The sequence below is a fragment of the Pseudorca crassidens genome, chromosome 11 (genome assembly GCF_039906515.1).
Source record: "Pseudorca crassidens isolate mPseCra1 chromosome 11, mPseCra1.hap1, whole genome shotgun sequence".
Taxonomy (NCBI): Eukaryota; Metazoa; Chordata; class Mammalia; order Artiodactyla; family Delphinidae; genus Pseudorca; species Pseudorca crassidens.
This window is the reverse complement of record NC_090306.1, coordinates 7549931-7575594: the sequence shown is the minus strand read 5'-3', so window position 1 is coordinate 7575594 and position 25664 is coordinate 7549931. Positions and strand designations below refer to the sequence as shown.

General features: G+C 38.0%; 1 protein-coding gene, 1 long non-coding RNA gene and 1 pseudogene across 13 annotated transcripts in view; 2 read left to right on the top strand and 1 right to left on the bottom strand.

The window, feature by feature from the left end:
• The window catches only part of LOC137201612 (uncharacterized), a 172811-nt gene that overhangs the window by 80231 nt on the left and 66916 nt on the right, over positions 1-25664 (bottom strand). The gene's annotated exons all lie outside the window — the stretch shown is intronic.
• A2M (alpha-2-macroglobulin) overlaps positions 10944-25664 on the top strand; it is a 40965-nt gene continuing 26244 nt past the window's right edge. Inside the window, exons 1-12 of the mRNA XM_067695659.1 lie at positions 10944-11131; positions 13345-13528; positions 16108-16267; positions 16429-16481; positions 18134-18154; positions 18409-18577; positions 19023-19107; positions 20440-20560; positions 21326-21440; positions 21587-21696; positions 23754-23915; positions 25295-25522. Of these exons, the coding sequence (XP_067551760.1) occupies positions 11040-11131; positions 13345-13528; positions 16108-16267; positions 16429-16481; positions 18134-18154; positions 18409-18577; positions 19023-19107; positions 20440-20560; positions 21326-21440; positions 21587-21696; positions 23754-23915; positions 25295-25522 (1500 nt within the window). The 5' untranslated portion in view covers positions 10944-11039. The remainder of the gene's footprint in view (positions 11132-13344; positions 13529-16107; positions 16268-16428; positions 16482-18133; positions 18155-18408; positions 18578-19022; positions 19108-20439; positions 20561-21325; positions 21441-21586; positions 21697-23753; positions 23916-25294; positions 25523-25664) is intronic.
• LOC137201610 (non-histone chromosomal protein HMG-14 pseudogene) lies at positions 13858-15327 on the top strand (annotated as a pseudogene).

Sequence of the window (25664 nt, the reverse complement as noted above, 5' to 3'; positions counted from 1 at the left end):
ACCTGCTAAAACTAGTCTGTAAAGACTGGAAGAGGTGACTGCTCATTCAAATGCAGAGACACAAATTCAAGTCTTCAAGGATCACAAAGAATCAGACAAACATGACACTACTAAAGGAAACAAATAAAGGTCCAGTAACCAATCCTTAAAAAATGGAAATTCATGGGGCTTCCCTGGTGGCGCAGTGGTTGAGAGTCCGCCTGCTGATGCAGGGGACACGGGTTCGTGCCCCGGTCCGGGAGGATCCCACATGCCGCTGAGCGGCTGGGCCCATGAGCCATGGCCGCTGAGCCTGCGCGTCCGGAGCCTGTGCTCCACAACGGGAGAGGCCACAACAGTGAGAGGCCCGCGTACCGCAAAAAAAAAAAAAAAAAAAAACAACCGCAGAGGTGGTTATATATCAGACAAAATAGATTTTAAGCTAAAAACTGTCTTAAGAGACAAAGAAGGTCATTATAAAATGATGATCGTCAATTCACAGTAAGATATAATGATTAAAATATATGTGCACCCAACATCAGAGAACCTAAGTACATAAAGCAAACATTGAGAAAACTAAACAGAGAAACAGACAGCAATACAATAATAACAGGATAATTCAATACTCCACCCCCTACAATGGACAGATCATCCAGATAGAAAATCAACAGGGAAACAGCAGAATTGAGCAACGCCATAGACTAATTGGGCCTAAAAGACACATGCAGAAGATAAATGCATATGTATAACTGAATCTCTTTGCTGTACACCTGAAACTAACACAACATGTTAATCAACTATACTCCAATATAAAATAAAAATTTAAATAAATATATAAAACTGCCATGGGTGCTCGGGGCAAAAAAAAAAATACTGTGCAACTCATTCCTCTCAGGTGCACATGGCACATTCTCAAAGATAGAGGATAGATCTCTTACTAGGTTGCAAAACAACTCAACAAATTTAAGAAGTACCTTTTCCAATCACAATGGAATGAAACAAAAAATCAATAATAGAAAGCAAGTGGGAAAATTCACAAATACATGGAAATAAAACAACACACTTTTTAAAATAAATTTTATTTATTTTTTGGCTGCGTTGGGTCTGTGTTGCTGCGTACGGGCTTTCTCTGGTTGTAGCGAGCAGAGGCTACTCTTTGTTATGGTGAGCAGGCTTCTCACTGCAGTGGCTTCTCTTGTTGCAGAGCATGGGCTCTAGGCTTGCAGGCTTCTCACTGCAGTGGCTTCTCTTGTTGCAGAGCATGAGCTCTAGGCTTGCGGGCTTCAGTAGTTAGAGCACGCAGGCTCAGCAGTTGTGGCACACGGGCTTAGTTGCTCCGCAGCATGTGGCATCTTCCCGGACCAGGGCTCGAACCTGTGTCCCCTGCATTAGCAGGTGGATTCTTAACCACTGTGCCACCAGGGAAGTCCCAACTACACACTTTTTAACAACTATTGGGTCAAAAAAGAAATCCAAGGGAAATTAAAAACTATCTCAAGACAAACAAAAATGAAATGCAACATACCAAAACTTAAGGGATGCCGCAATAGCCATACTAAGAGAGAAATTTATGTGAATAAATGCCTATGATATAAAAGAAGAAAGTCATCAAATAAACAATCTAGCTTTACACTTCAAGGAACCAGAAAATGAAGAACAAACTGAACCCATAATTAGCAGAAGAATATCATAAAAATTAGAGAAGGAATAACCGAAATAGAGAAAAGAAAAACAATTTTAAAAATCAATGAAACTAAGAGTTGTGTTTTTGAAAAGATAAAATTGACAAACCCTTAACTAGTCTAAGAAAAAAAGAGTATTCACACAATCAGAAATCAAAGAGAAGATATTACAATTATTCTCACAAATAAAAAAGATTATAAGACATTATGAGCAATTATAAACCAAAAAATTGGACAATCTAGAACAGAGAAATTTCTAGACATAAAACCTAACAAGGCTGAATCATGAAACACTGCACAAATCTTTTTTTGTGTTTCAGTTGCATTTTTACCTTTCTTGAAATAATAAAGCATAATATGCCAAAAATGTTGCTTTTTTTCCATCTTCAATATTAAAATGGCTACACAAAAATTCACCAATTTTGATGTTTTTGTTTAAATGCACGCTGATATGACAGCTGTCACAATACAATCTAACAAAATTGTTTCGAATGAAGTTAAAGATAACTAAGCACTACTAGAGCCATCTTACAGAAAAAAAAGAAATGAACTCTTTGGCCAACCCAATAGAAGACAGCTGCCCTAAAGCTTCCTAGGTTTCTAATATCCTTACATTAGATCAGCAAGGCCAGAACAGTCATCTTTTGGTCCAAATTCAAATTTCAAGATGGAGAATCCATATAGCCCTGTTTGGGTCAGGCATCCACCCCTGCTCTGATACACTGTGGTCAGATAGACATGATCAACGTACAGTCATGACTTTTAGGCACCCACTTCTATGGAAAGTCCGCCTTCTCTGTAAATTGCCATCTACAACAAAAGGAGTTCACATCAACATTATGTAGCGCTTTAAGTTTACCAAGAACTTGCACATTCTTTAACTCATTCAATTCATGTAACTGAGCAGGACCCTATGAGGCCTTCCCAGAATAGACCCACACCCATGTCTTCTACCTGCCTTTTGTCTGTAGAAAAACTTTAGTCAAAGAATAAATCTAGGGGCTTCCCTGGTGGCGCAGTGGTTGAGAGTCCGCCTGCTGATGCAGGGGACACGGGTTCGTGTCCCGGCCTGGGAAGATCCCACTTGCCGGGGAGCGGCTGGGCCCGTGAGCCATGGCCGCTGAGCCTGCGCGTCCGGAGCCTATGCTCCGCAATGGGAGAGGCCACAACAGTGAGACGCCCACGTACCGCAGAAAAAAAAAAAAAAAAGAATAAATCTAATCAGAGAAATAAGAAAATGCAGAAAGGAAAACAGTCAAGCAAGACAAAATAATAATACTTTAGCCATTAAACAAAGTCAAGAACTTTCAGTTCTTCCTCAAGGACTACAGATGATATTCTGAGCCATGTCCTTTGAGCTGTTTTGCAGATACTGAAACCCCCACCAGGTGAAAGAAGTTAACTGTGTGCTGCCCACAAAGCACGTAGACTCCAGACTGATTGGAACCAGAAGGTTGATGATGTTGACTCCCAATTACATCACCACCAGCCAATCAGAAGAATGCCCACCAGCTGATCACACCCTGCTCCTTGAACACTATAAGACTCCTTGCCACTCTTATGGAACATAGTACTGGAAGTCCTAGCCAGAGCAATTAGGCAAGAAAAAGAAATAAAGGCATCCAAATTGGAAAGGAAGAATAAAACTATCACTATTTAAGGATGACATGATTTTATATACAGAAAATCCTGAAGATTCCACCAAAAAAAGCTATTAGAAATAATAAATACAGTAAAGTTGCAGAGTATAAAATCAACATACAAAAATTTGTTGCATATCTACATGATAACAATGAGCTAGCAGAAATGAGCCAGAAAGCTAAGAAAACAATCCCATTTACAACTGCAACAAAAAGAATAAAATACCTAGTAATAAATTAAATCAAGGAGGTGAAAGACCTGTAAACTGAAAATTATATGACTTTGATAAAAGAAATTAAAGAAGACACAAAGAAATGCAAAGATATTCCATGTTCGTGGATTGGAAGAATTAATATTGTTAAAATGTCAATATTATCTAAAGCAACCTGCAGATACAGTGCAATCCTTATCAAAATCACAAGAACATTTTTCACAGAAATAGAACAAAAAAAATTCTAAAATTTATATGGAACCACAAAAGACCCAGACTAGCTAGAGCAATCCCGAGAAAAAAGAACAAAGCTAGAGGTATCACACTCCCTGATTTCATACACTTTGCTTCGTAAATAACAATTTTACCTCATATTATATTTGATTATTTCAAATGAAGTAATAGGAGATTGTGTGTTTATAACTTGCTATGAAAACACATAAATTTAAAAAGCAATACCATTTAAAACTTAACAGCTTTAATAGTATCTTACAAAATATATTCCATAATTTTTCTTACAAAATTTTATTTTACTAGAAATTGTGTGTTATTTTAAGAACCTGTGATTCAATAACATTTGGGCATAACAAAAATCAAATAAATTAGAGCATCTAAAGCTCTTAGAACATTACTCAGCACAGTCATATAAATAGTAAGCACTATGTAATTACGAGCTATCATTACTGTTGTTGTCCATATCATCATTATCATCTAAGTAATTAAATAAAACTTGACAAATAATTTTATCTTTTCCTATTAAAATCTGATTCTATTGTTCGCTCCCAGACTAAATATAACTCTCTAAAACAAAAGTTCTGACACTGAAAAGTTCCAGAGTGAACATGAGAGTCACAGAGAACAAAGTGGGTTCATAAAGTAAAGAGTCATGAAACAACCCTATGCGTGTGTGCATGCACACACACACTCACACACACATTTTCCATTCACCAAAGGAAAACTCACCCTGAAACATATTCCCTACCTAGTCTCATATTCAAAAATAAACTGTATAGGGTTAGAGATAAAAATATGAAGCACAAATATTTAAATTAGGAAAAACATGTAGCATAGTTTTACAATTTGGGGGTACAAAAGGCCTTCCTAATCAGAAAATAAAACCCCAAGACAAAGTTAAAATACAAGCAACAGAGTTCCTACAAGTAACAGTGATATAATACATCACTAGTAATCATAAAGTTGAAAAAGAAAAATATATGTCACGCACCCCTCCCTATCAGATTGGGAAATTTTTTAAAGGCATGGGAAAAATGCAGTTGTAGACATTGCTGGTAGAAGATAATTGGCAGAGTTATTTGTTTATTGGGGTATAGTTGCTTTACAATGTTGTGGTAGTTTCTGCTGTACTGCAAAGTGAATCAGCTCTATGTATACATATATCCCCTCCTTTTTGGATTTCCTTCTCATTTAAGTCACCACAGAGCATTAAGTAGAGTTCCCTGTGCTATACAGCAGGTTTTCATTAGTTACCTATTTTATACATATTAGTGTAGATATGTCAATCTCAAGCTCCCAATTCATCCCACTCCCCCTTTCCCCCCTTGGTGCCCATATGTTTGTTCTCTCTGTCTGTGTCTCTATTTCTGGCAGATTCATTTCAGAAAGGGGATGTAACAGTACTATAAAAGTTTTAAATGTGTATACTCTTTTACATAGCAAATTTACAGCACAGGTTCATCATACGAAAATACTTCTACATGCCCCAAAGTATGTATATGTAAGGACAGACATTGAACTCTATTGTTTGTAATAAATTGTTTTAATTCGGGCACTAATTCCTCTGCATCACAATGTAGCGTCTAGTAAAAAAGATTAGATTTGTGAATATCAGTACTCTTTAGAAACTTAAAGGAACAAGTGGAGTTTAATTTAAAAGATAACGTGCTAGGGACTTCCCTGGCGGTCCAGTGGTTAAGACCACGCTTCCATTGTAGGGGGCACAGGTTCAATCCCTGCTCAGGGGAACTAAGGGAACTAAGATCCTGCATGCTGCACAGCATGGCCAAAATAGATAAATAAAGCTTGAGAGTCATCAGATCAATCTTAAAAAATAATAAATTAAAATAAATTTAAAAAAACAAAACAAGATAAAGAACAATTTAAAAGATAACACACTAAAATTTTGATAATTTTGAGAAACTATGGCAAGTACATTGTTTAGAAACGATCTGAGGATTTGTTATGCTTTTTATCTTCGTACATTCAAATATTTTTTCTCATTAAAAATTAGAAAGGAGCATTGAGATGGCATAAATGAGAAACACTCTGATCTTTGAGAACATCTCTGTAGATACACGTTGCCGTAACTCCAAGTTTGCCCTAGATATTTACGGAAAGGTAAAGCAAGTATACTGTCTGAGAGAGCGAATGTGGTATTCCAGTAACTGAGCTTTCTGATTTTTGAAAGTGGTTAATATGTAACCAGCTGAAATGTCCTTCATTATCACTTATTAGGAACTACGGGTAGCGTATGTGTAACCAGTGGTGCCATTAGAGAAACTACATTCAGTCCCCAGCAAGCACTACAGCAATACAGGGGAAACATTTTTTTCTGTTTATTTTTGTTAAGGCCCAATACCTCCTAATCTTTTTTCTCAATTCCCAAATGATTCTCCTTGTTCTATTTTAATGGCTTTTTCCTGCATTTTGCTCCCTTACCTTCTTTACCATAAACTGCCTTCCTTCTTTCCCTTACCTTCTTTTTTCTCTTAACCCTTTACCTCTTTGCTAAATGCCTCGAAACTGTGCAGAACTTGTCCAAGTTGTGTGCCGTCATTTCTGTCAAGGACTTGGTATTCAGGTAGCCTAACTTTCTTTATTTGGATGCTGCCCTACATCAAAGCCCACAGCAGACAGGTGAACTAGACCTCTTTCTCAGTCATTAAGATTCAAAATATAAATATTAATTCTGACAGGTACAGTAAGGTTCACAGTTTTAAAAACGGTTCCATATAGCATCTTGTATAAAAGTACCCCTTGGAGCTGACAGGACAGATATTATTAACCCCATATTTATCTGTGAGGAAGCCGAGGATCAGAGCAGTTAAATGAGTTACCCAGGACCTTATAATGAGTCAGAACTAGGGCTCAGGTACCCTGACAACTCATCCAGTCATTTTTTCCCCCCTCAAGCTCATTTTCTGTCTTCCCAAGAAGAGAAAGCTCTGTCTTCATGAAGGGAGCATTTTAGATAAAACGTTCCTCTTTATCTGCGATTATACTGAAGTGGTGTCGCTTCTCCTGAGGATAATTCCGCCATCCACTTACTTAATACGTCCACCTCACGCAACCTCAAAGTTCTCTCTCTTGGGACTATCACTTCTCACTCACAGTGTTCAACCTCTCCCTTTTATTTGATCGTCAGCATTTACAGAAGCAGCATTTCATTTAAACTTGTTCAAGTCTCTCTCTTCTTAAAGAAACCTCCCTCTCAGCCCGACATCTCTGCTGAGTACTGCCCTATCATTCTCTTTCCCTTCACATAAACTCAGAAACCTCCCTCTCACTCCCCCTTGAGCTGCAGTCAGGCTCTGCTCCACACAGACCCTTAAAGCTGGGTCCCCATATTCTTCTTGTCCCTCAATTCAGCAAAAAAAAAAAAAAAGATCATTCGATCTATTATTTGATTTCACAGTGAGTGGCATTTGACACAAATAGCCAGGGATTCAGCAATAATCTTTACAGATGCCCTTTGTAATTTCTGATAAGGCCCCCTAATGAATGCTATTAATTATTTCTTTAAGTAATTAACCTTGCAAATAAGTGTTTAGTTATTTCTAGTTTCTTAAAATCCATTTAATTTCTGTTATGTTTTGAATCAATGTATTATAAAATGATGCAAACTTTTGAAATGATTTTTTTTTAATTTTGTATGCTATTAACATTGATGTGTTGGCATAAAGCTCCAATCACTCTGACTAGTAAAAACCTTCTCTTGACCATTTTCTTAAAATGTCCCTTCTTTGGGACTCAGAGATCCCACACTCTCCTGTGTTTCTCTCTGTCTAGCCATTCGGGTTACATTTGGGTGCCCTTGCCTAGCTCTGTCCTGGACTATTTTCTATTTTCATCCCATATTATCTATTTCCATGGCATCAGCTCTCCCTATAAGCTGATAAATCTCTAATCTGTACAAATAGGCCAGATCTCAGTAAACTGGTGGTGTTCAGATTGCTTTAACTTTAACCTACAATAAGAATTTTGTATATTTTCATGAGACAGTTTGCAATGTAACACTGAAATCACATTTTCACAATGTAACCTTTACACTGTGACTCAGGACACTCATAGTTAAAGATAGAGATGATAGAGATAGTAATAAAGAAAGAGAAATTATATTAGTTAGGATACAAGTTTTACTGCTCGAACAAAGATATCTCAAAATGCAAAGGCTTTTAAATAAGAGAAAGTGTTTCTCTCTTACATGAAAGTCCAAGCTAAAATGGCCTTTGGATGATTCAGGGATTCAGTCTATGCCTCCTTTTTTCTTTTTTTTTTTTTAACATCATTGTTGGAGTATAGTTGATTTACAATGGTGTGTTAGGTGCTGCTGTATAACAAAGTGAATCAGCTCTACGTATACATACATCCCCATATCTCCTCCCTCTTCAGTCTGTCCTGCTTGTTGTTCTGCCTCCCTTGACACATGGCTTCCATCTTATTACCTACAATGGAAGATGGGACAACCGCCCACATGTCCACATTCCAGCCAGTGGTAGGAAGCAAAGGGAGGCACAGAACCTAGCCCTTCCTTTTTAAATCATGAACTGAAAGTTGCATACATCACTTGCACTCACATGTCAATCACCAGAATTTAGCCGTATACCATGCCCAGCCTTAAAGGAGAAGGCTAGGAAATGAAAGTTTTCAGTGAGGCAGTTTGTGCCCAGAGAAAACTCAGGTGTTCTAGTATTAAAGACAGAATTGGAGAAGGGGTAATAGGACACAACCAAAGTTTCTGCTGCACAACATTGAAACGAATATTTCCAAAATCAATAGTTTCACTTATTCTGTTTGGTACACTGTGTTTTCTATTTTATTGTGTTCTATTACTTTTTTTTTTTTTTTTTGCGGTACGTGGGCCTCTCACTGCTGTGGCCTCTCCCGTTGCGGAGCACAGGCTCCGGACACGCAGGCTCAGCGGCCATGGCTCACGGGCCCAGCTGCTCTGCGGCACGTGGGATCTTCCCGGACCGGGGCACAAACCCGCGTCCCCTGCATCGGCAGGTGGACTCTCAACCACTGCGCCACCAGGGAAGCCCTCTATTACATTTTTAAAACTCTTGGTCATGACTCACTGATCATGACATTACAACTCACTATAGATGGTGACCCATAATTTGAAAAACATTGCTTTAAACCTGTTATGTCTAATCTGATAACCAGTAGCCACATGGGCTATTGAGCTTTTGAAATGTGGCTAGTCTAAATTAATATGTGTTGTAAGTGTAGAATTCACACCAGATTTCAAAGACTTAGTATGAAAAAAGAATTTAAAGTATCTCATTAACAATTTTTATATTGATTAAATGTTGAAATGATAATGTTTTGGCAATATTGAGGTAAGTAAATTATATCATTAAAATTAATTTAATCTGTTTCTTTTTGTTTTTCAATGTGGCTACTGGAAAATGTAAAATTACATAGGAGGCTCACCTTATATTTTTATTAGATCACACTGCCTTAAGCTCTAGATGCAAATGTTAAACTCCCTACGAATATTATTACTGGACTATCCCACAAGCGCTTTCTAAAACTAGACTCTTTCTCTTCCCAACCCTCAGCCCTCTGTTCTCCTTCCCACCCTGTTTCCTGTGTTTCACTCAACCAGTTAAAGGCAATGCAAGTCACTCACTCAGTGACCAACCAGGAAAACTGAAAAGCACATTCTCCTTTACCCATCACATTCATGTATTCACTGTGTACTATAATTTTACCTCTTAAATATGATATAAATCTGTCAACCTCTATCCAATCTCATTATGAACACCCTAGCTCAAAATATCATCATTTCTCACCCATATAATTGTGCAACTCCTACCCTGCCTCCTGGATTGCCTCCTTCCAATCAGTCTTCCAAATTTCAGTAAATGTGATCTTTCCAAGAAACAAATCTGGGGAAGTCACTTCACTGATTACTCCCCAAATACCCTAGTAGTACCAACAGGTTCCTTTTTAATTTGAAGCAAGCTTGCTTCACCACTTTTCTAAGTATACAGGCATTTTCTTCATACCAAACACTTTTCATTTTACCAAACATTTCATGATGGTTTTTACCTCCTGTGCCTTTGTTTATGTCATTCCTTATGTGCTTAGAATGCACTTTTTATCTCCTACTTCCCTCTGGCTAACCACCATCCACACTCTAGAACTTGATTTACATTTTGCTTTACCTTAGATTTCCTTTCCAAGGCCCAGGTTTGCATTGTGTGTCCCTGTTCAGTGCTCCCAGAGCATCCTGAACTTCTCCAATAATGATGTCTGGCTACTGTATTTTTATTGCTTATTTGTCTGCTTTTACACCTGCAAGAATGTGCAATCTGTTTCTTCATATTTGATCATCCATCTCCATGATTTTGTATGATTCCTAGACCAACTAGGCTCAATAAACACAAAACAATCAAACAGTTGGATGAATGAATGGATGAATGGATGGGTGGATGGATGGACAGATGGATGGATGAATAAAACAGTTAACACGATTAAAGATTGAAGGGGAGTTGCACATTTAGAAGGCAGTAACAAAATGTGTTTGTATAGTAGATGATAAAGGCAATTGGTATCTTTGTTAGGCACAGTAAGTCAAAGCTTGTTTCTGAGGTCCTGCTACTTCTCCTTTCATCTTTTCACTTCCTTAATACAGGAAAATATTTCTATCATCATTCTTCCACAACCTAGCTCTTTATCTGCAATCCAGTAAAAACCCCAAGCTCAAAAAGCTATTCTTTTAACCCAATGTCTTTTGCATAGAGGACTGCTGAATTCTGAAACTGCTTCAACATTTGAGGTAGACATATCTGATGGAGGACTTGCAGGCAGACTGACTTGTAGTGAAATACCTATTTTGAGCCTGTCTTGTGTTGCTTAAATTATAGCTTCCCCTGCCAGCTATTCATGCAAGAGATGTGAGGAAAGCCATACAAGGCACTATGGGGAAGTGGAAAGGAGGGAGTAAGAGAGAGAAGGGGTTGAAAAGCCGATTAGCTGCTTTACGGTAAAACCCAGGGAAAGTGAGCACTAATGGGAATGTGGATTTTATCCCTCCAGGAATCCTATTTAGCCCACCAGGAATTAACCTTGACTGTAATTAAGTCCCTGAGAGCAATGACCCTTTCAGAGAATGTTCAAAGACCTCTACTTTGTTTAGACACCTTGTGTGGGTGGAACTTCCTGTTTACACAGAGAACAGCATAAAGCCTAGTTGCTCTGAGGAATGTTTGGGACCAGACCAATTGCAGGGAGAAAGGCACAATACAGTCTGGTCTCCTCTGGTCCCTTCTCCCTGCAGCATGGGGGAGAAGAAGAACAAACTCCTCCATCCAAGTCTTACTCTCCTTCTTCTGGTCTTCCTGCCTACAGATGCCTCAGTCTCTGGAATACCGTGAGTTTCACATAGAGCATAAACTTGAAGAGTCCTTTCCTTTATTTCAAATCCTCCTTATCATTCATTCGTCTTCCCTATGGAACTGTCACCTTCTTATCTTTAAGGTGTCTTCCAATTATGAGATTTTACAAATCTGGTTTATTCAGTCTTCACTTATTCTTAACCATTTTTCTCCAACTCTCTGGATCTCTGAATCTCTGAATCTCTAAATTCTCTGGAGATATACAAAGACTTTCTAAAGGGCATTGGAAAGTGATTCTTTTAAAGGAATCAATTTTCAGATCCTCACATTCATATTGATCTGCTTGAGACCATGCTATTTATCCTTTCTTACCTCCCCTGTCTTAATTTCCTATCTTTCACTTTAAAAGAGAAAGACAAACCTCCCTCAATCAGATGTTACTGTAGAACACTGTTCTGGAGTATAAAAATCCCTAGGGTGCCAAATAAAGGAGCAATTTGAAATACCGATGTTGATGTTGAGAAAGCAAAGGACTCTAATGACAGGAGAAAAAATCCTTTTGCAGATCTTGTGGCGACGAATTCTTTGTTTCAACAAAATTGAAGGAAGATCTAAGGGAAATACCAGCTGATAAACAATTAGAAGCAATTCTTGATAATAGGGCACTGGGTGATCTTTGGCATGTAATGCAGAAGGAGTTACAAGAACTGGTAAAAATGATATAGTTGTTTCATCTGTCATTTATTTACTTTTAAGTGAACAATTTTTCATGGTACTTATATCTACACAAACGAAAAACAGCAACAGAGTTAATGTTAGACCTTATTTAATTCTTGCAATAAGGAATATCCATCCATGGATATATAAGAACTCATTATTTTCATTAAAGATGTACTTCAAAAGTATTTTGATTTTATATATAATAAATATGAATCATAATTTGTAATATATTTATTTTGTTTTGATCAGTTGTATACTAGTAAGACTTTTGAAAACAATTCAATCCAGAAGAAAATGTTTAACATTTACAGCTTTAAGGTCACATTAAATTTAAAAGAAGAGTTGAAGTTAAATTTATATACCCACATATAATATTTCATATATATGTGTATATATATATGCATGTGTGTATATACATATATGTATATACACACATATATATATATAAACAAAGAAGGAAGAGTGATCCATAAAATATTTTGAAGCATAGAAATGTTAGGACAAACTTCTGTGTGGTAAATGGCATGAAAGTTCACAGAGGAAAAGGGGGAAAGATGCTAAATTTCTGATCATTACAAAAAGAACATTTTGATGTATTTTTTAAATAGATCATACTGGATATCTTATCACTATGATATTTAAGATTCGATGGGAGATGTACAAAAAAGTAATGTAAGTTTTAATTTAAAATTTCATCAAAAATAATATATTTTACTATTGTTTAAACTTGTGATAAAAAATAGATGTTTACTTGAATACATGTAAGGAGGGCGTAGTGTCTAAAAATAGGAATTCTGTGAGCAAAAATGTTAGAAAACTCAAGTGTCAATAAATTATATATGAGAGCATTGAGAAAGTTTCTGTTCTGTTCATGAGGACCCCAAATCCAATCTCTAGAAGATCACTCTTGAGTAGACCATTTTTGTCTACCCTGAGTTGAAAGGCAAATATTTAATATGCAAACATCCAGGGTTAGGTAACACACTAAGATTTCATTAGTTGCTTAACACGCTGAGACTTTAAGGACTCTCTTTAAGCCTCAGAGTGGAAAGCAAGAACTTGCCATTCCATTTTTACAGGCTTGTTTTATATATATATATAAATAAATAAAAGTTCTGTAAGTGGATTGGTTTCTGTAGTGTTCCACATGAGAACTTGCTTGCTCTTTACAGCAACCCTAATGTAAAATAGATTTACAGCATAAATATATATAATTAGCATATTTTTATTTGAATTCAGATGCTCACAGATTGATATTTGGGTTCCTTAAAGTGAGGTACACCTGCAAATGTTAACCTCTTAAAGCCTCACTTCAAGTAAAATGTTCACTGACATGGCACTGACGATGGAAAGGGGAGTAACTCCCACGCATGCCCTCCAACGGCAGAGATCAATTTCATGCTTATCAACATGTCTTCTCTTGGCATAGAACTAACGATAGTAACAAGAATTATGGCGGAAGATAGTGCTGCTGGTAATAATGCCTCGCCTCCTACACTCTCCTCTAACTGGATTCCCCCATCCCCAGGCACTACATGGTGCTGGTCCCCTCCCTGCTCCACACTGGGACCCCTGAGAAGGGCTGCCTCCTTCTGAAGCACCTGAATGAGACGGTGACCGTAAGCGCCTCCTTGGAGTCCCTCAGAGAGAACAGAAGCCTCTTTACTGATGTGGTGGCAAAGAAAGACTTATTCCACTGTGTCTCCTTCACTGTGAGTATGGCTGTTTGACTTAAAATACTTGTTTCTATCGGTTGGGAACATAGGCAACCAGAATTCAGTCAAGATAAGACTTTGAGAGGCTGGCATGGACTTCAGGAAGGAATCTAAATGTAGCGACTAAGTGTAGAAATTAAGAAGCAATGCATGAATTTCCAATATAAATAATAGTAGACCAATATTTATAGAGATATTAAAATCAACTTAATGATTAGAGAAAATTCCTATTAACCAGAAAAAAAAGAAAAGCAGTATGCACTAGACAAAGGGAAAATATGAGTTCTCCTTAAAATTAAAATGGAAAAAATACTAACAAAGAAAACTAGGCCAGTGTTTAACATAAGCCCCAGTAGTGGGCTGACAGGAACACACCACCCCATACTCTTTCTAAGAGTGAACTTGTAGAAATTACCATGAGTGACTATCCAATAGCTCTTCAGAGTTGCCCATGTATAGAATCCTTACAGCGTACAGCCAATAATATGTTGCAGTTTCCTTTCTCATAGCCTTAAGAGATGCTTCTACCATGCTCTTTTACCACATAACATCAGTTTGGTAAAGTTCAGTGTATAAGTGAATCAAAACTGTATTAGCGAGCTCGGGCGGCGGGAGGACCGGCAGAGGCCAGGCAGCCCAGCTTCGCCAAGGCTCTCGGTGTGCGGGGCTCGCAGGCCCCCGGCACGTGCCAGCCCCACCGCCACCATGGCCAAGAGGAAGGTCAGCTCCGCCGATGGGGCGGCGAAGGAGGAGCCCAAGAGGAGGCTGACAAGGCTTTCAGCGAAACCGGCTCCTGAAAAAGTGGAAACGAAGCCAAAAAAGCGGCAGGAAAGGATAAATCTTCAGACAAAAACGTGCAAACAAAAAGGAAAAGGGGAGCAAAGGGAAAACAGGCCGAAGTGGCTAACCAAGAGACTAAAAAAGACTCACCTGCAGAAAACGGAGAAACTGAAAACGAGGAGAGCCCAGCCTCTGATGAAGCAGGAGAGAAAGAAGCCAAGTCTAATGAATATCACACACTTGGTCCTATCAGTGGTTCCCGTCTCCCTTCTTGTACAATACAGAGGAATATTTTTATCAACTATTTTGTAAATGCAAATTTTTAAGTAGCTTTAGAAACATTTTTAAAAAGGAGGGAATCCTACCTCATCCCATTTTTTAAGTGTAAATGCTTTTTTTTAAGAGGTGAAATCATTTGCTGGTTGTTTACTTTTTGGTACCACCAGAAAATAGTGGGATATTGAATGTGGCAGGCATTGTCTTGGGTGCCAGCTTAACATTCCATAGATGGGCGATATTTTATATCCTATAATACAAAGCATACTAAATGGCAGTTTGGAGTCAGTTGTGCATTTAATGCCTTGAACACTTTAAATTACTTCTCCTCCCATGTTGTTTTTGGTAGAATTATTTCCTAAAGCAAACCACTCACCCCTTGATCTTGGCTCTCCTGGTCAGAATTTTGTGCACTCTGTAACATCTTTGGTCGTGGTAGTCCAGTTCTTCTAGTAACTTTGTTAATGTGCTATGAACGATTGACAGTTTGGGTATGTAGTGTATATGATATTAAATTGTGAATTAGTGGGACTTACGATGTAACAGCATATCAATATTTGAAGGTATTGGTACTTGATAGCCTGTCAAGGAAAATTTGCCTCCAAATTTTAAGCTGGAAGGTCACTGGAATAACTGTTCAGAAAAGAATCACAACTACATGATTTTTTAGATTTTTGGTATGTATGTTAAGAATTGTGTACAAATTGAAATGTCTGTGTACTGATCCTCAAAACAACCAATAAAACATCTCAATTATGAAAGAAAAAAAAACTGTATTAGCTGATTTGCAGCAACCTGGATGGACCTGGAGATTATCATACTAAGTGAAGTAAGTCAGACAGAGAAAGACAAATATCATATGATATTGCTTATATCCAGAATCTAAAAACAAATGGATACAAATGAACTTATTTACAAAACAGAAACAGACTCACAGACTTGGAGACAAACATGGTTATCAGGGGAAGGGTGGGGAGGAGGATAGATTGAGTTTGGGATCAACACGTACACACGGCTATATTTAAAATAGATAACCAACAAGGACCTACTGTATAGCACAGGGAACTCTGCTCAATATCCTGTAATAACCTCAATGGGAAAAGGATTTGAAAAAGAATAGATACATGTATGTGTATAACTGAATCACCTCGCTATACACCCGAAACTAACACAACATTGTTAATCAACTCTACTCCAACATAAAATAAAAATTTTAAAATGAATAAATAAAGCAAAAACATTTTTTAAAAACCTGTATTGGCTGATCTATAAGGAGATGTGAGTATCATTTATGACCTCTCTCACTGATGTAATTTCCTCCATCCTGTGTTCTGTCTTCCCATTTGTAAATGACAGAAGTCATTCTGTCTGTGAATTCCTGTCCATGCCAAATTTCCCTGATGAGAATGAGAGAGTGAAATTAAGTGAAAGGGACAAGATTCCCAGGGAGAAGTGGGACAGGGACTGGAGGAAGAAACTTGGCAGATGAACGGGTTCTCAGGATCTCTCCTATATTTCAGATCCCAAGATCTCCATCCAATGAGGAGGTAATGTTCCTCACTATCCAAGTGAAAGGACCAACGCAAGAATTCAAGAAGCGGACCACAGTGTTGGTTAAAAATGAAGAGAGTCTGGTCTTTGTCCAGACAGACAAACCCATCTACAAACCAGAGCAGACAGGTACAAAAAGGCCTATGGTCAGGACAACTTCAAAAAAGAAAGATCTTCCTACCCTGTGTATTCCCCAGTCAAAGGAATCCTGGTTCCCTTATAGTCTGTCTTACTAGCCTATAGGCCTGGCTTCAGGTTTCCGGGACTCATGAAAAATATTTCTGTTTCAGTGAAATTTCGTGTTGTCTTGTTGGATGAAAATTTTCACCCCCTGAATGAGTTGGTAAGTGTCCTAATATCCATCTAGAATTATTATTATCTATATAAACAGGCTGAGAGTTTGTTTTTGGTGTTGGGAGAGAACCAGGGAGAGGAAGAAGCAGTACTTTCTGGCATTGCCATAGTGCAAGATCCTCATTTAAAACAGTATTCTGGGTCAAGAGAGTAGCTGATTCTTTCTTGGTACTGATACTTGGTCAGTTGTCACACAAACTTACTCTTTAGAAAATTCTCAATTAGCCAAACTAGAAAGATACACTATATAATAAATAAACCATCAAAAAACTTAGGTTTAAATGACTTCTCAAAGATTCAAACTTTTTCTAAACACAAAACCCCTCCTATAAAGGAAGGAGAGTGTAATCAATGTTTGTTCCTCAAGACTAACACTCTCAATTTTAATGTAGACAAGAAACCAAAGCCTTAATTTTTCTCTCCTAGATCTAGTCCTCAACCACATTTTCTTATCTCAGAAAGAGGCAATTTTCAATGAAAAGCCAAGGACTCTGTTGACTATAGCCCCTCCGCCCCCAACTTCCTTTTCCCCTGTTAAAAGTGTTCTCTTTCCCTTGCCATAGAGTTTGCAATTCCCTGCTGATTCTGATCAAACCCATCTTTGCTAGGGGGTGAAGAAGGGAAAGGGATGGGAGAGAAAGAAGCAACTTTTCTCTTCTAGCTCCTCAGGCAAAGGATTAAGGCATATTCCTTCGTCTCACCCACATGCATTTCATCAGAAAATCATGTTAGTTTAAATATATCCAGACCATGTTTTACCACATGAATTGCTACAACCTTGTCCTGAACAGTATCACCTCTAAACAAGACTATTACAATAGCCTTGAAATTGGTCTCCTGGTTTCCACTTACACTCCTCTATCTAAAATCAAACACCTAGCCCTTCACTCTATCAGCTTAACTCTGCTTTGTTTTTATTTCTTGACATTTACCACTACCTCAAATCTATCTATATCTCAAATATATATATAAAATATATGTATCTCAAATATATATGTCAAACATATATATCTCAAATATATATCTATATATATCAAAAATATATATTTCATATATGACTGTGTTTCTCATGTATCCATCCCTATTAGAATGTAAGCTCCATGAAAGCAGATCTGTTGTTCTTTTGTGCATTGCTCTGTTCATAGCACCTAGAATGATACACAGCACATGTTAGGCACTTAATAAATATTAGTTTTAAAAATGAATAAGCGTTGATAGTAGAGGAGCTATTCCCAGTCGTCCTTATTCTTAGAACTACCTAAGAATTCTGTGACCCACCTTAATATTTGGATCTGAACATGGTTACTTATAATTCCATTAGTGTTGATTTCTCAATCTGTAAAATAGCACAGCAAAGGAATGTTCTTCACTGGGATACTGTAAGCATTTAAGTCATATCAGTAAATACCATTCCTAATGAATGGCACGTATGCATTTGTTGCTCACACCCAGTAAGTACTTAACATTACTTATTAATTGCTTGTAATGGATTAATCAAAAGTTCTGTAAAACTTAATCTGGAACTTTTCTGTGTTTTACTACAGATAAAGTTATTCTGCATAAGGCTGTCTTGCTTATAAATCAGAACTGCGAATATCTAAGAACAATTCTAAACTCCTTTCTCTCTCTTTTGTCTTTCAGATTCCACTAGTATATATTGAGGTAAGCAATGTGAAACATTCCATAATTAGACACAAATAATAAACTTAGGGAAAATGTTCTTATTTGAGAGATTCTTACAATATTTCAGAAACTTGTCATTAAGGGAGAAGACTTCAAACTCATGTAACACTAGATGGTTCCAAGTCATCTCCCTTCCCCACCTCTTTGTGGATAACATAGGAGTCCCCATAGATTTCCTTTATTGTCTCTCATGCTCTGGGCTCTTTTGTAAATTACAATTACTGTGTCCACAGGACCCCAAAGGAAATCGCATCATGCAATGGCAGAACCTCAAGGTAGAGAGTGGCCTCAAGCAGTTGACCTTTCCCCTCTCATCAGAGCCCTTTCAGGGCTCCTATAAGGTGGTGGTACAGAAGGAATCAGGTGAAATGGCAGAGCACCCCTTCACCGTGGAGGAATTTGGTATGGATTATGCAAAACCATGGAACAGTTTTTTCATATTTAAACTTCTAGGGCCTAGAATTTGAGTTTCTTTGGAATTACTTTCTATTTCCCACGGGTGAGATTAGGCTTGGAGTGGAACCAATTACTTCTAATCCAATGAGGACCATCAATGATTCGTGAATAGGATGTCATATAGCATTTTTTGTAGCAATTTTTAATCTTCAAAAAAAATGTAAAACATTCTTAGTCCAGTGGAGTCTCCCATAATTCATTAAGGTTACATTGATCCATCATAGTCCTTCAACCAGGATCTCCATTTGAGAGAAAGGTGGATATATTGGAGAAGTGGGCTACCTTTTCAGGGCCCTAAAATATGATTAGAGAATTGTTATGAGAACCTGGAAATACCAATTCCCCAGAAGTTGAAAAACAATCACCAACTTCCTTTACCTCCAATCAACAGTGCTTCCTAAGTTTGAAGTGCAAGTAAGAGTGCCAAGGATAATCACCATCTTGGAAGAAGAGATGAATGTGTCAGTGTGTGGCCTGTGAGTTTATACTTTTAAAAAATCTTTGGCAAGGGGAATTATTTAAAGGAGACTCACCCTTTGGGATATTTTAACTAGCTTGTCTAGAAGCAGTGCAGCACAAATACCTTAAATACATGGGAGCATCCCCATCTCTAGAACTTTCCTCTCCTGTTGCTTTTCTATTTCCCTTCTTATTTTCTTTCATGTCCTTTCCAACATTATTATAACTATCATGGGGCAGGCAACTGTTCCTAGAGCTAAGCTATGCTAATAGGATTGATTCTGAAAGTAATAAAGCTACTCCCGCATGCACGTACACATGTACACACACAAATGAGATAGTGTTGAAGTGTAGTGACTTTCCCTTTACCAGGTTGTAAAGTAAATTCAATCATCAACAGATCATTTACTTGACCTTGGATACATAGTGGAAAAATAGCTCAGATTCAGAATTTGTAGAGATAGGCGTATTACAGAAATGTCGTCTAACTCATCTGTCTACCTAAGGCATGTCACATACTTCTCTGAACTGCCATTTTCACTGATGAGAGTAGACATGATCTCACAGTCAGTCTTTTCCAACCTTGAAAATTCATGTTTCTAGGATCTTATTGCTCCCATCTCCAGCAGCCCAGCAGTAGCAGTACAGAAAGAACAGCCAGAGTGAAGAAACCAGTCCTAAAGACCTTCAGCTGGGTCCCTGCCCCAGCACTATCTCAGAGTAAGGTCACCAAGCTCCTGATCCCACAGAGCTGGTGAACCAGTACTCTTGCAAATATAGATATAGAGGGTATTTTGAATAGGGAAGGAACAAATACCCTCAAAACCACAGCAATTATCAATGATACATTTATAGCACAATCCCATTTTTGTAAAAAGTAAACAAGTAAAAGTCTATATGAACAGAGATGGCTACACATAGGAAGAGGATGATGGAAGGAGAGATACCATCATATTAATAGTTTATATTCCTAGGTAGAATTGAGAGCGTTTATTTCTTGTCTTTGTTTTGTTTTGTTGGTATTGTTTTTTCTCTTAAGATCTGGTGTAGCTTTGGCAAAAGAAAAATATTTTTTAAAAGATGAAACTGAAAATTAGAGATTAAGAAAAAAAAAAAAAAGACATGGTAAAAGAAGACTGAAGTAAATTCCAGCATGTTGCACTGGAAATTTCTAAAAGAGAAGGTTCGTTACTTAGTTTACTTGCCCTCAACACTGTATAAGCCCTGCAGAAATCAGAGGGAAGTACAGAGTCTAAAAATATACTATAGCTAAAGGGAAAATATAAACAGGTAGAAAATGGGGGTGTTCAATGTCTGATTTGATCCATTTGGCAATGTTCTTATGACAGATACACATATGGGAAGCCTGTCCCAGGACATGTGACTATAAACATGTGCAGAAAGTACAGTAACCCTTCTAACTGCTTTGGTGGAGAATCACATGCTGTCTGTGAGAAGTTCAGTCAGCAGGTATGTGGGAAACTACTCCTAGGGATTAACAGCCCAGGCACTGTTGATGAGCAGTGAGTTACAACATGGTGGTAACTCAGGAAGAGACCAATCTGTAAGAGAATTCTATGCTAGCTATAGTCGTTTTTTAAAAATCAGTGACTTAGCACAATAGGACTTATTTCTTGTAATTGTCCATTGTGGGTATTCTTGGTGCACCAAGCACCCAGGATGATTGAAGTTGAACCATCTCCAGTACCTGGTACCTAAAGCCGCCTTGAGTATCCATCCAATTATGTAAAGGAAGGAGAAAAAAGCATACAAATCTTAACCACCTTGGCTGGGAAAGGTGTCAGTTTTTCTCTCTTTCTATGAGCAAGAGCTTGTCACATGGCCCCACCTAGATGCCAGGGAGCTGGGAAACACAGTGCCCAGATGGGCAGCCACTTCCCAGCCACAGCTGTAAACTATGGAAGGGAAGCCAGGCTTCGGTGAAGAGTTAGCTGCCTGCTACAGTAAGATTACCCCCCAAGTTTTAAGGCATTTCTTCATTTCTTCACCTCATTCACTCTGGGGAATATCAGATACTAAGGAATACACCTGTCAGTTATAAGCCAGAAACTGTTGTGAGATGTAATTATAATTAATCCCCAGAGAATATTTATTGTGTTCTCATCATACAAAATTCCTAGGTTATGTTGCCTCAAAAAAAAAAATGCCACCAGATTAACTGACCACTGATTTGTCCAGTCTTATGTTTTTGTATTTTATTTCGTCCCCTCCTAGCTAAACAGCCAGGGCTGCTTCTCGCAGCAAGTAAAGACCAAGATCTTCCAAATGAAGAGACAAGAGTTTGAAATGAAAATTGAAGTGGAGGCCAAGATTCAAGAAGAAGGAACAGGTGTGTATACCTCATGGGTATGGGAGGAAGAACAATGGACATGGATTTAGTTCCTTTGCCAAACAGTGAACTGAAAGGGAGGAAGTAGTATAAGTTCAGGGAGAGCATCCTTCCAAAAGTGAACTTATTTTTTCCTTCTTTTTCAGAGGTGGAATTAACTGGAAAAGGGACCACTGAAATAACAAGAACCATAACCAAACTCTCATTTGTGAAAGTAGACTCAGACGCTAGACGAGGGATTCCCTTCTTTGGGCAGGTGAGGTATTTTTCAATTCACAAATCAAACTGTACTCTCACCTAATACGTACAACATATTCTGCTAAAACTATACCTGGTTAATATTATCTGTTGATTAATATAATCAAGGGTATAAACCCACATAAAATAGATTTGTTCCTCTAAATTTGTACATCAAATCTATAAAACCATTCTAAAGCACTATCAAAATTAGAAGGTTTTGGGAACAGCACTGAGTGATGTCACTCAATCTCTTTCCCATGGGGTTTACCAGGCAGTCTCAGATTTTTATAATATTTTTTCACAAAGTGTCTCAAAATTCCTGATAGCCAATCACATTATCCTTCTAACATTAACTTTGTATGGAAATGGGTGGGTAGGTGGCTTTCATTTTTATTTTGAAATATAAAAGATTCTGCTGTACCTGGTGTTTCTTTCATGGATATTACATATACATTACTTTTTCAAGTATATTTTATTTTACTCAAGTATACTTATTCAAATATATTTGTTTTATTTTAGCAAGTATATTTTAAAAACAGTACACAGAGGGGTAAAATACTGCTATTTAAAGTATACCCAGGGCTTCCCTGGTGGCGCAGTGGTTGAGAGTCCACCTGCCGATGCAGGGGACACGGGTTCGTGCCCGGGTCTGGAAAGATCCCACATGCCACGGAGCGGCTGGGCCCGTGAGCCATGGCCGCTGAGCCTGCGCGTCCGGAGCCTGTGCTCCGCGACGGGAGAGGCCACAACAGTGAGAGGCCCGCGTACCGCAAAAAAAAAAAAAATAATAAAGTATACCCAGATTTTAAAGATATAAATTTTTTCTCTCAGATCTACAAAAAAAATCTGCTACTGTTATTTTTCTGCTTACTGTTATAAGCAGATGTGCTAATGGACCTTTCGGACTCCAGAAGTCTGAGATGAGAGTTGTATGTACCTCCATGCGTAATTACTGTGCATCCTGTTTTTAATGGAAATATTATAAGATGTCAGCTGTGGAGAGTGTAAAAGACAGAGGGACCAGGCTCCACAAAAAGAGTAGTGGAATAAATTTTAGAATGTCTTGATTATGCTATGACAGCAAACATGTTCAGAAACTTTGGTGACTTCCTAAAATGAAAGTTCACTTCTTTAAACTTCTCAGAAGTATATTGTACTTTTTTGAGATTTTATTCCTGCTAAATAACTATCCTATTATCATAAGACTCTCTCACCAAAAGTGAAAGAATCAGAATTTTGTACCTATCCTGGTATACAGCTGACATTTCATTAGCAAACTTAGATCTTGTTAATCAATTACAAATACTAATCCAAGTCTGCTGGTTGTGCTTCCTTCTACCAAAAGTAGTTTATACTGAGAAAAAAAATCACCATCTTTAAAATCTGAACTGAGCTACTAATCTTCTGGGTTCAGTATTAGCAGTAATTTGACTTTAGGCCCTTATTTAATATTCTATGCTTCTTTTCAATTTTACATTTTTCAGATGGGAAGTACCTCATAAAATCTACCTACCTTCCAAAAGTTTGCAAATCTAGGTCAAGAAGCAGATATCATATATAAAACTAGAGGAGCACACAGGACAATATATTAGCAATTACTAATATTAAATCTCAGAACACTAATCTGTAGAAAGGGAATGGTCTGCCATAAAATAAGTATTTGAGGCTCAATTAAATTTGACTAATGGGTTAAAAATTTTCATTATGGCTCTTGTGGTCTGTGACTTTCCAAAAGTTATATATAATATATAGAGTTTTCAAAATATCCACAGAATACATTTCTCAGGTCACCTCTATTATCTCCATCATTCTCTACCCTTTTACACTATTTTTCGTCTTAGGACTGATTACCACTAAATAAGTATATATTACGCATTTATTTAGCAGCTATCTCTTTTACTGGACCGTATGTTCTATGATAGAAGGAACTTTGTTTTGTTCACTGCTGTAGCCTCAATGCCTCGAACCATGTCTGACATATTGGACACACTCAATAAATATTTGTAATAAAATGAATGTTTGGTGTCTATTGGATATTAGCCACATAACTGATCTGCAGCTTTTAATCTTCAGGTGCGCCTAGCGGATGGAAAAGGTGTCCCTATACCAAATAAACTCATCTTCATCACAGCAGAGGAAGCCCACTATGACTCCAACGCCACCACTGATGAGCACGGCCTGGTGCAGTTCTCCATCAACACCACCAGCATCACGGGCACCTCCCTCACTGTCAGGGTAAGTTTGGAGGGAAGTTACTAATGATGTGAAGAAGTCTTGGAAGAAAGGTTGCAACCGAAAAGTGATGGCATTTCCAAGTTGTGTTTAGTCTTAGGAAAAAAAAATGCGAAACTAAAAACCAATTCAAGGTCAATTTTGAAAAAGTTTGTTAAAAGGAGGCAGTATAGTGTTGTGGCTAAAGTGGGGGCTCCACGTGTGCACATGAATCGTGCAAACGCTGTGGGAAGCAGCATGGCAGTCTCCCCAAATGAGAACTACCATATGATCCAGTATTCTAACTGCTGAGCATACCTTCAAAAGAATTGAAAACAGAATCTCAAAGGGATACTTGCACAGCCCTGTTCATAGCAGCACTATTCACAGTAGCCAAGAGGTGGAAGCAACCCAAATATCCATCAACAGATGAACAGATAAACAGAATGTGGTATATATGTACAGTGGAATAGTATTCAGCCTTAAAAAGGAAGGCTGTCACAGGCTACAGTGTGGACGAACCCTGAAGACATTATGCTAAGTGAAATATCCAGTCACAAAAAACAAATCGCGTGTGACTCCACTTGCATGAGGTATCTAAAGCACTCAAAGCCATAGAAATAGAAAGTAGAATGGTGGTTGCCAGGGGTTGGGAAGAAGGAGAAATGAGGAGTTGGTATTTAATGGGGACAGTGTTTTAGTTTTGCAAGATGAAAGGATTCTGGAGATGGGCTGCATATTACTTAACACTACCAAACTGTACATTTTAAAATGGTTAAGATGGTAATTTATGTTGTGTTCTTTACCACAATTTTTTTAAGTGTAGGTTCCAGAATCAGATAAATTAGATTAAAATCCTGGCTCAACTCTATATTAAGAGCAAATAACTAAGAGTTGAGTATAGACTTCAACTACTTCACTAACTCAACTCTTGAACCAATGCTATTTACAGAAAGTGTTCTCAGACCCCTAAGGTTGCAATATTACATTTATTCATAATACCCATTTGAAACCCATCATAAATGAGGCACCTACTCTCTGATATGCAATTCTTCCGTTTCTGAGGATTAGTCTCCTCAGTGAGGTTTCATAGCTCCAATGTCTCTGTCTGAATAGGTAAAGTAGCCAAAGAAATGTAAGCCAAGCTAATCAGAGCAAAGGATGCCTCCTTTTATGCTCTTCACAAATGTAAAAATCAATACCAACTCAAGGAGCCTCCGCCCTGTAAAGGCCTGCAATACCGATAAACAAAATAAGGGACCCTCCTCTCTCACTTTTGAGTGTGGAGCACCAGATTTCTAGGTACTAGTTAAGGTAGGATACTAAATGCATGCAATTCTGGAGCACACTGATTCTCTATGACATATAATCTATAAGATAATATTGTTTTTCTAATTCATTAGGTCAGACACAAGGATCATAGTACCTGCTATGGCTACCAGTGGCTGACAGAGGAGTATGAAGAAGCTTATCACACTGCTAATCTTGTATTCTCCCAAAGCAAGAGCTTTGTCCACCTTGAGCCCTTGCCTCGTGAACTGCCCTGCGGCCGAGCTCAGACAGTCCAAGCACATTATATGCTGAATGGACAGGCCCTGCAGGAGCTGAAGGAGCTCGTGTTCTATTACCTGGTGAGAAGGAAGGCCACTACTCTGACTCATCTGTAAACTCCTGTGTGAGCAAGGATTTATGAAGCTCTTTAGGCATCACAACTTTGACCTCTTATCCATGTTCCTTTTGAAAGTCTGACTTCTCTCAGGGCTAATTATTGCC